The sequence below is a fragment of the Zeus faber genome (genome assembly GCF_960531495.2).
Source record: "Zeus faber genome assembly, chromosome: 2".
NCBI classification, from domain to species: domain Eukaryota; kingdom Metazoa; phylum Chordata; class Actinopteri; order Zeiformes; family Zeidae; genus Zeus; species Zeus faber.
Genome location: NC_137189.1, coordinates 11,801,783 through 11,811,782, shown reverse-complemented (window position 1 = coordinate 11,811,782; position 10,000 = coordinate 11,801,783). Strand labels below are relative to the sequence as shown.

Here is a 10,000-nt window from a genome sequence, read left to right as displayed (position 1 = left end):
GGCTGATACGAGGCTGAAGCCTCCGACAGCCCAGAGAACCGTCCCACCGGTGCTGTGCTAAATATCGACTCACGGTCTCATTCATGGGGGTTTCTAAATAAAAAGGACAGTGTGAATAAAAGTCACATCTTTCCATGAGATTAATTGCGTTCTTCTTCCCTTCTGAACGTGCTTCATTTTCACAGACGATGCCAGAAAGTGGGCCAGGTGCCGCAAACTAGGTAACTACCAAGGGAAAAGCTTGTAGCTGGACAGGTCTTGCCATGGTGATTTGTGGAAGTGGTTTTGGTGGAACTTGGTTGATTGGGTCACAAATAGACCTCTTAATCTTACATATGTTTGTGACAGGTTTTCTGGATATAGGCCAGAGTTTTGCCCATTTTTACTTAATTTCAGGGAGTGAACAAAATAATAGGATTGGAGTCATTGGATCAACTTAAAAAAAAATGTTTCAACTTGCTAAAACTATGTCTTTGTTAGGTGCTCTCAATTTTAAATTAAGAAATTAAGATGGACAATTTAAATTGAGGAAACCTTAAAGTTCTAGATTTGGCAAATTAAAGCCTTGTTGCTTTCAGTGTGTACAAATGCAGAACTCACCCCACGTCCTTCTCTCTTTTACTCTGTTTGCTGAAAACTGCTGTTTTTTGTAACCTAAATAACGGACCAATTTCAAAGATTCTGATGCCAATCACTCCCGAAGACTCCCAATGATTGACGGGAAAAATAAGTGTTAGGCTGAAAAAAAACCCCACCAGAGTTCTTTTAAATAAGTTATTGGCCAAAATATCACTTTAGTAGGCCTATGATGATATGTACTGTAATATATTATATTATGTATGATTACACTTTATCGGCTTGGTGTGTGTGTGTGTGCGTGTGCGTGTGCGCGTGCGTGCGTGTGCGCGTGTCTGTGTCTGTGGTCAGGGCAGTATTTGGGGCGTTGGAGAGGAAGTTCCCTCATGGGCAGAGTGGTATTTCCTGTACATAGTGAATAAATTACAGTGGGGATACCAGGACTGCAAAGAGCAACACACCAGAATAGCCCAAGGAATTCTATACCAACAGGAGAATATGGAATTTTTTAATATCCATTTGTTTTATTTTTTTTTCTCCCTTATAGTCACTTTATTTTCCTTCGGTCTGAATTGAATGTTTAACATCCAGACCAGAGATTACTATCATTGTACGGAGGTGAATGTGAAGATTTGAGATGTATGAAATCACAATTAATTTCACAAATTAATAGTTTTAAGGAGCACAAAAATGGTGCTCAATAATAAATATAGCTGCAGGCAGCAATACACAGGGACCAGGTTAATCATGTTAGTTACGAATTTACAGTTTTCAGAGTTCCCAGCATCACTTCCTACTGACACCATTACAAATTTCCGAGTTCACATGGAACGCAGGGTAGACGTTCTGCCCACTGCTACTTTATTGTCTTACACTTTCTGCTTCTCTTTGGCATCTAGAGCATGAAAACACACAAACAATACAATTATTTCCTAACACGACAAACAACACAATTATTTCTGAACTCAACAAACATCTCTTTAAATAAAATGAAAAATCTGATGGAAAACTTTTACGAATTACAGGCGACTTCCATTGAATGAAGCGTTACTTCAGAGTTTTCCAAGCTCCTTGAACGCACCATTACTTCCTGTTTTGGAGAGCTTTTAACCGGAGAGCCGTGAGTCTGCTCCGCGGCCGAGTCTTCTACAGAGAACCATTCCACTGGTTAATCAATCACGGATGGCGTTGCTCTCTCAGACGGAAAAAATAAATAAAAATAAAAAATGATTTATTTAATTAAAAGATCTTCAACATGTTACACGTCTTTTGGGATGTGTTTATCTGGTATATTCATATATCGCGATGACAATGAAAACATGATTGATCGTGCAGCCCTACACCGCAGACCTCGCCGGGTGCCACCGCAGAGACTAAACCATGACATATATCACAAATTGGATGATGACGCACAAAGCACCCTCTCCACAAACGAATCAAGGTACGCGATGTTCTGCTACTTCCGGTACATTTTTGTAGGTTTTTCACCAATTCCTGCTCCGAAATGTAGATCGATATCAATTACACTTGAACAATGACATGTCTGATATGTCCCGGTTCGAATGAGACCCCAACCATGTCCGTGGGTTCAGTGGTTGTCGTGTTCCAGACAACTCTAGCCCGAAAAATGCCAAGGGGAATGATAATAATAAAATCCGAACAGTAACAATAGGGTTCTCAGCTAAATATAGCTGCATGCAGCAATAGAAGTGGTCCAGTTTAGTCATCTTTAGTCCACACGCACGCACACATGCACACACACACACACACACACACACAACTCGTTGTCAGAGCAGAGAGAGCGAGTCTAATGCAGCTGGTACCGGATAATAAATGGATTTATGGTGTTAGAAAAAAAAGATAATTTGGCTGGGCGGGCTGATACATACATATAAATATCCCTTTACTTGTTATGTATTCTCAAATACACAACCGCAGACTTTTAGGTTTTTTTCGGCATCTGAAACAATAGCAAAAACAAACTTTGTAATTACTTAACATAATGATACATATTGGAAAATTCAGTTCAATAGATTACTTGTCTGTATTGTAATGCAGACAACATTCATGGAACTTAAACATTAATTTGGCATTAGAAATATTATGGAAGAACTTGTCAATACTTAACACTTTCTGTCTTTTCATTTAAATCTGCTAAGTTTAGCTGGAGGAAACTGTTTATATGTGACATTTCTTTAAAACACCCGTTTTTTTTTTTACTTTAAACCAAACTTTGTTATTCTTATAACTTACCTTGTGTGTAAGTACATGTGCAGTCGCAGTGACGGTAGGTGACGCTGGATCTCGTGGTCGCCAATTAAGATGTATTTACACAGGTTTACGTATTTGCAGAGATTTACGGTAGTAGTCGAACTTACGTAATTTTAGTGGTGACTTTTTTCATGAATTCCATTTGAATTACATTTTCAATAAGGTTAGTTTCCATGAAATAGGGCTGGATGATATGGCCAAAAATGTTATCAGGATATGTTTTTTTATATTGATCGATGTCAATAATTATCACAATATATATTGAATAATAATAATAATAATAATTCTCAATTTACAGTTTTAAGTGTATTCTCATAGCTATACCTTTAAACACTGAATAAATAAAGAAAAATATATGTAAACTAAAAACAGAAATAAATAATATAAAAATGTATGAGGGCTGCAGATATTCCTCTATCTCACTCGAATTTCTATGCTTTTTATTATTAATATTCAAATGTATTCACACTTTTAATGCTCAGATTTAGGAAGGGGGCTTACGCATGCTTTGGCACCACCGATCAGAGAGATCTTTTCTCTACACAAAGCAAATTAAAACTAGATGTATTTAATTTACTCTGTTCTAGCTGCTGCGGAGCAGATTGCAGATCTCTCCTGAAAAAATCCCGCCCGCTTTCTCCTGGCCCGCTGGAAAATGCCCCGCGGCCCTGTGCGGCACACAAGCCAGTTGTTGGGAACCTCTGCTCTAAAGGACATTCCGTCGATGATTGTCGGGTGTATTTCCCACATTCATCACCACATCAGTGGAATTACTCGACATTATGGTGAATGAAGCACTTTCCCTTGTATACGCAGTAAGACGCTGGAGGAGAGGGAGACGTGCTGGTGCGTCGTGCGTCTCCGCTGACGTGGACTTCCAACACCGTTACCGGGAATGTTTCTCTCTAATGTGCGTTCTCTGTGCAACAAAACTTTTTTGCTCAACACATTGGATTGATTCACCAACATAAGCCAGTTTATAATTGATAATGAATTTATTCATATATATATATATATATATATATATATATATATTTCTATAAGAAAATACACAACCAAATGGCAATTTCAGACTTGAAATAGTTTATTTTTTGAATATTTGAATTATTCGAATTTAGTTACTGCAGCCCTAAAATATTATAAACATCATTGTCATCTGAGGACAGTCCGAAAAGTTGTCTAATCTGCACTCTGTGATTATATGCGGGGATGTTTGGAGCGAACCCTGGGATTCTTTCTGATCGTGTCAGACCAGACGTCACTGAAAATCGCTAATTCTTTCTTTAATCGCTCTCCTATTGCGGGAGCCGCACCGGGCTCGGGGGGGGGGGGGGGGGCGAGTTCAAGTTCTAGTTGTTGTTTGAAGAAGACCTGTCGCATCAGCTCAGGGAGGCCTCATTCCCGCTGTGCGCTGCCGACCGAAGAGCGGAGGAAGCACCGGCACTCCTTCTGTACGATTGGCTGTTCGTGTCACATGGTTTGTTCTCTGCTGTACGATTGGCTGTTCGTGTCACGTGGTTGTTTTTCTGCTCTGTAAGATTAGCTATTGGTGTCTTTGTAGGTTGAGGAGAACAGACTTTGTATCGAACTGTATCGAAAATAAATCTCATAAATCTATCATTGTTATCGTGGAAGATTTTATCGTGAAAATTATCGAGATTGTTATATCGCCCACCCGTACTCTAAAATCTGAAAAACATTCCGGTATTTCTCTGAGTAATTACCATTTCCCAGTTTCTATTTACGCCTCCCTGGATCTTGAACGCATCACTCAGTTGAATGTTTCAGTGGATTTGACTTGACGTGGTCACGGGTGATTGTGTATTACTTTTTTTCATATTTTCATTTATCCGGCAAATAATGGGGACCACGGACATAATATATCAATCAAACAGTTCTACTGACGTGTACCAGGTATGAAGGTACATAAACACACACGTAAATCGATAGTTTGGTAACGTCGAACCAGCCAGTCTACACCACACACTGGACACGGTCGGAATGGACATTCTCAATCGGAATCTGTACATTTATACTAAATATGATGACGTTGTGAAGTGTCTTACTGTAAATCTCATCTCATTTATTTTGTTTACGAATAATGATGTGTCAGTTAACCAAGAGCAGCTGAATATTTGGAAACAAAGTTGCTGGTTTTTCACTAATAATTGCTCTGTATGTGGATCCATCTGGATGAAATGTAAACCATGAGATACTTGTGACATTCTGGTTTAAACAACACGTTAACTGTCTTTGTAGATTCCATCATTGTTGTGTTTGTACTTTTGGCCGAGTTGGACACATTTTGGTGTGAAATGCATTGGACCGCGTCTGTGATTTTTATCAAATTTGGTCGGTTTTCCGTTAATTTCTGCTCCGTATGTGGATTGATTTGGATGAAACTTCAACCACCAGGTGTTTGTGACATACCGGTTCAAACAAGATGTAAACTGTGCTCGTAGGTTCGGCCGATGTTATGTTCCAGATAGTTTTAGATTTCAAAATTATGGTGAACTATGGTCAGACACAGATTTAACTGTATAAGTAAAATAAATGTTTAGATAAATAAATCAACAAAGAATAAAAACGTAATACCCTGCTCCTTACTGTAATTTTAATTATTCAATATCTGCACTGACTTTTAGACTTTTCTTCCGATATTCTTCTCTGTTTTACAAATAGAGATACAAAGTCAAACCGATAAAAACATCTCATATAATGCTGATGGCAAAATCAGCTTTTTTGTCCAATTTGCAGTTTTCAATTAATGAATCATAGATCACAGAACGGCCACCCCCCAGTTCATTAAAAAAGTGAACTTCTTATTCCGTTTAGTGAGAATTCAGCTTCATATTCCTCGCGCAGCACGCTTTGAAGTTCATATTTAATTCATTTCCAACCCCAAACTTACCTTGAGCCGCACGTCGGAGCAGAGGAAGCTGACTGGACACTTTACTACATTAATCATTGTCAGGAGGTCGTTAGAAGGCGTTTCATCCGAGAGCAAACTCATTTGGGAGGAAGATTATGCAGATTTCTGAAGAGGGTGAAGTGAGAAGACACAGTTTGTTCAAAGAACATTCATGTGCAAATAATTTGTCTTGGTAATAGTTGGCCCATTTGTAGTCATTTGTAGACAAATAGCATTTCAAAATAATGCTTAACTGTCTAAAAATTCAAAAACAATGTGTATCGAATATATTAAATCTGCTCCACCAGATAAAGACTAAATACAAAGAGGGGCTAAGTGGCAGTAAGGATCCAAGTATTGACTGGGTGTAAACATAAATGTAAATATGAATAAAATAATATAATAATTAATATCGAAATAATAATCTGGTTGAAATGTTCTGGTTTATTTTCTATCATCCCGCCATATTTTATTGTGTTGACTGAGTTTTTCCCCAGAAAATGGCACTTTTAATTTTTATATCCTACCATTTGTTATAATATGTATATGTATATGCATACAACAGCATGGACATGGCTAATACCAGATGGGTTCATCTTAATTTATCATAGTGTTATAACTGTTATGACAGTATAATGCACAGTTTATTACACCGTTATTGCACAGGTTCTGCGTCGGCATTCGGAGTCCCTCAATGACTGTGTTACAGACTGTGCCTTTATGTTCTTATTTTTGCCATTTCTTTATATCAACTTTCTTTATGGTTTCCAAGGAGGAGCCAGTATGTGGGCCATCACGCCGGAGGAACGGGGGAAACATGATAAACAGTTTGACTCTCTCACGCCCGTCCTCGGTTTCGTCTCAGGTAGGATATCAAATAGATTTTGTTTTATTTTTCTTAACATAAGGGAAATGGCCAGAGAAAATGACTACTTGGGTTTCTTTAACTACCTTGGTAACTGATATCTATAAATTCTGTATTGAATGCCACAAAATGTTTAAATAATGGTTCAGTGTTAAAGGAATTTATTTATTTTGACTCTAAATTATTGAAAATTAGGATTTATGTTAAAAAAAGAATGGAGGGCAGTGTGTAGAATTTACGGAACAGACTTGGCAGAAATTGAAAATTATATTTATAAGTATGTTTTAATTAGTGTGTAGTCCTGTGAAAATAAGAATTGTTGTGCTGGCGTTACCTTAGAATGAGCCGTTTTTATCTACATAGGGAGCGGGTACTCTTCAAGGAGGCCGCCATGTTGCACCGCCATGTTTCTTCTACAGTAGCCCAGAACGGACACGCCAAACACTGGCTGTAGAGAAGGCCTTTTGCGTTCTTCCTGAGTTCTGCGGCCACCGTCTCTTCCATGGAGGCCGCCATGTTGTACCACCTTGGGGAGGAGTATTCATTTGGTTGCGATCTGCAACCTCACCGCTAGATGCCTTTAAATTCTGTGCACTGCACCTTTAAGTAACATGGAATCATGGAATTTGGTCGCTAACATTTTTTCTGTCTGCAGGAGAACAGGCCAGAAAATTCTTCCTCCAGTCCGGTCTGCCTGCGCCGGTCCTGGCTGAGATCTGGTGAGGAGCCCTCTAACGCCAGTGGTTCTCAATGTGGTGTCTGGGGATCCCCAGCGGTTCCTTTAAGAGGTTCTAGGGGGTCCCCAACAAAATTATGGTTTAGTAGTTTACCATTATTTGATTTAACCCATCAGAGATTGTACAATAATGAATGTTTTGATCATAGTATCACTTTTAACTCCCTTAATATAGTATGGACACCTATGGAGTTTTGCATGAAATATCTAACTAATATCTATCTGATTTGTAAAAGGTTGTGTCATCACTCATCATCATGAACATCTACTTTTGGGAACCTAAAAAAGTAGGCCAATAGGTCTACCAGCCGCCTTGTTCCTAGCCTCGATAGAATTTGACGTACAAAACTATAAGGCCTCTTTTCATCAGGGTGAACTTCCTATTCTGCACTTCCTGCACAAAGTCCCACCCTGATTTGAGCGTGTGTGTGTGCGTACGTGCGTGCGTGTGTGCCTGGATAGTGTGTTTGTGTGTGTGTGTGTGTGTCCTGTAATTAGAGATAATCTGACGTCTTGGGAAGGCAGGATGTAGAATCTCAGATCAAGAACCAGATAATTGTTCTTCGTGGTACAAGGGATCGTAATTTATAACAAAAAAGTCTTCTTCCCTCTCCTGCTCCCCCAGGAACCTCGCTGACTTGGACAGCGATGGGAAGATGGACAGACAGGAGTTCTCCATCGCCATGAAGCTCATCAAGCTGAAGCTCCAGGGGCGCGGCTTGCCCTCCTCTCTGCCGATTGTGATGAAGCAGCCTCCCATCTGCAACACGGCCTCCATCATGACATCGTCAGCGCGGTTTGGTGAGTAGGAAGCGTGTATACAATAAAACATTTTTTTTTTTTAAATATATAAATGTCTATAGAGGTTATAGATGCATTGTGGTTGTTCCTGGAATTTCCATCTCACAGTCCTTGTTATATCAATTTCATTATTCCGTTTTAATTGGGGTTAATTCAAATCATTGAGTTCATAAAGGTATTTGAATGAAGGCATTTAAATAATTTTTATATTCTGTCATGAAATGTCATTCAAGCATCGGGAAAAGGATCTATTCTTACAAGATTCATGCCAGAAAAGTTGCAGTGGGTAACTATGTAGTTTAAGTGATGTACAGAAATTAAAATCCCTGGCTGAAGCCAAAATTCACAAAACTCTGGGTCAAATGTTGAACACCAAATGCCCAATTGTGGTAATTTCTTTTGATTTATTTGCCAAATCGGCTCATCTCATCATTTGGAACAATTATCAGGCCCAAATTGCATAATACTAACACCAGCAGCTATTAACAGTCGTGTCCATATCTAGCAAAATAACACTGAATTTATTATACTTAATTGGAGCCATTGTGGAGTCATTGTTTGTTTTACTCTATAAAACTAACTCATGGCACTAACTCTTCATATTAGAATTTAGAAAACTCCTCCTGTGTGCTCCCTCTCTGCAGGAATGGGCTCCATGCCAAACCTGTCCATCGGTATGTCCTCCATGTCCTCCATGCCCATGCTAAACCCCATCGGTGTCAGCCCCATCATGCCCTCCTTGCAGCCCCTGCTTCCAGCTCCGATGACCCTGCCCCTAATCCCAAACTTCGGACACGCAGGACTGTCCAACGGCAACGCCAACCTCCTCACCCCGTCACCCATTCCCAACAACACAGGTCGGTTCTGCAGCGGAGGAACCTGTAGTTTGGACGCATTTGAAGATCTGCATGAGCATGGATGTAAATGTTCAGTTCTCCATTTTCCTGCACTTTGAGAGACTTGCAAATGGGATGGATGCTGTACCTATTGGGTATAATTAGGAAAATAATCAACCTGTGCAAAAGAGAATAGAGGCAATGTACAGTAATGCTTAATAGAAATGTCATTTTTGCACCAATGAAGAACTCGGGGCTTATTGTTCTTGTGATGCTGGACTCACTATCTTTGAGAGTCTTTGGCCTTTGGTCACATTTGATGCTTCAATGCGATTTCTTTCATCCAATCAAGCGGGAACATATTCATTGTCATGTCTGGTATATCTGGACAGTCCCAAATTTTCTGTGATCTCATGTACCAGATAGTGTAGTGTAATGTAATGCATCGGGAGAGATCTCTTCAAGATGGTACGTCTGGTTCAGGCTGTACCACAACATAACATTTCAATCAAAAAAATAAGAGCATAAGGCCTTCTCTTGCGCACAGCGCCATTTTACCAAGTATTTTGTAATATTTTACGACAATATGAGATCCAAACCCACTCTGTCCAGTGTTTGCATTCGGGTGTTACCAGGTCTGTGTTGTTCGATCCAGAGCATCAAATCACCAAAGTGAAACCGAGACCTTTGTTAGTTTTGGCATAACTTACTATTTGTTTTCTCCAATAGCCGGTGCTGACACCAAAGTGAGTGAAATAAATGATTACTTGAAAGCAAAATAGGAAAACATTGAGATTCAGAAAATGAACCGATGCAGTATTATGCTTGTCAAAATGTTCCACTATTTTATTTCAATAATACAAGTAGTAATATTATTTGTCAATCTGATAATCAATGTGTAAGTGAACCTTGATACCTTATCTCACATTTAGTCTCAAGGGGTCAAACCTACACAACATTTTCATTTTTAATTCAATAATTTCCAACATATAATCGTTTTTTAT

At 39.2% G+C, this 10,000-nt stretch overlaps 1 protein-coding gene across 1 annotated transcript in view; it reads left to right on the top strand.

Moving 5' to 3' along the window:
* LOC307227361 (intersectin-2-like) overlaps window positions 1–10,000 on the top strand; it is a 44,477-nt gene that overhangs the window by 8,010 nt on the left and 26,467 nt on the right. Inside the window, exons 3-6 of the mRNA XM_079996646.1 lie at window positions 6,531–6,623; window positions 7,279–7,342; window positions 7,985–8,160; window positions 8,805–9,017. Coding sequence (XP_079852772.1) covers window positions 6,531–6,623; window positions 7,279–7,342; window positions 7,985–8,160; window positions 8,805–9,017 — 546 coding nt within the window. The remainder of the gene's footprint in view (window positions 1–6,530; window positions 6,624–7,278; window positions 7,343–7,984; window positions 8,161–8,804; window positions 9,018–10,000) is intronic.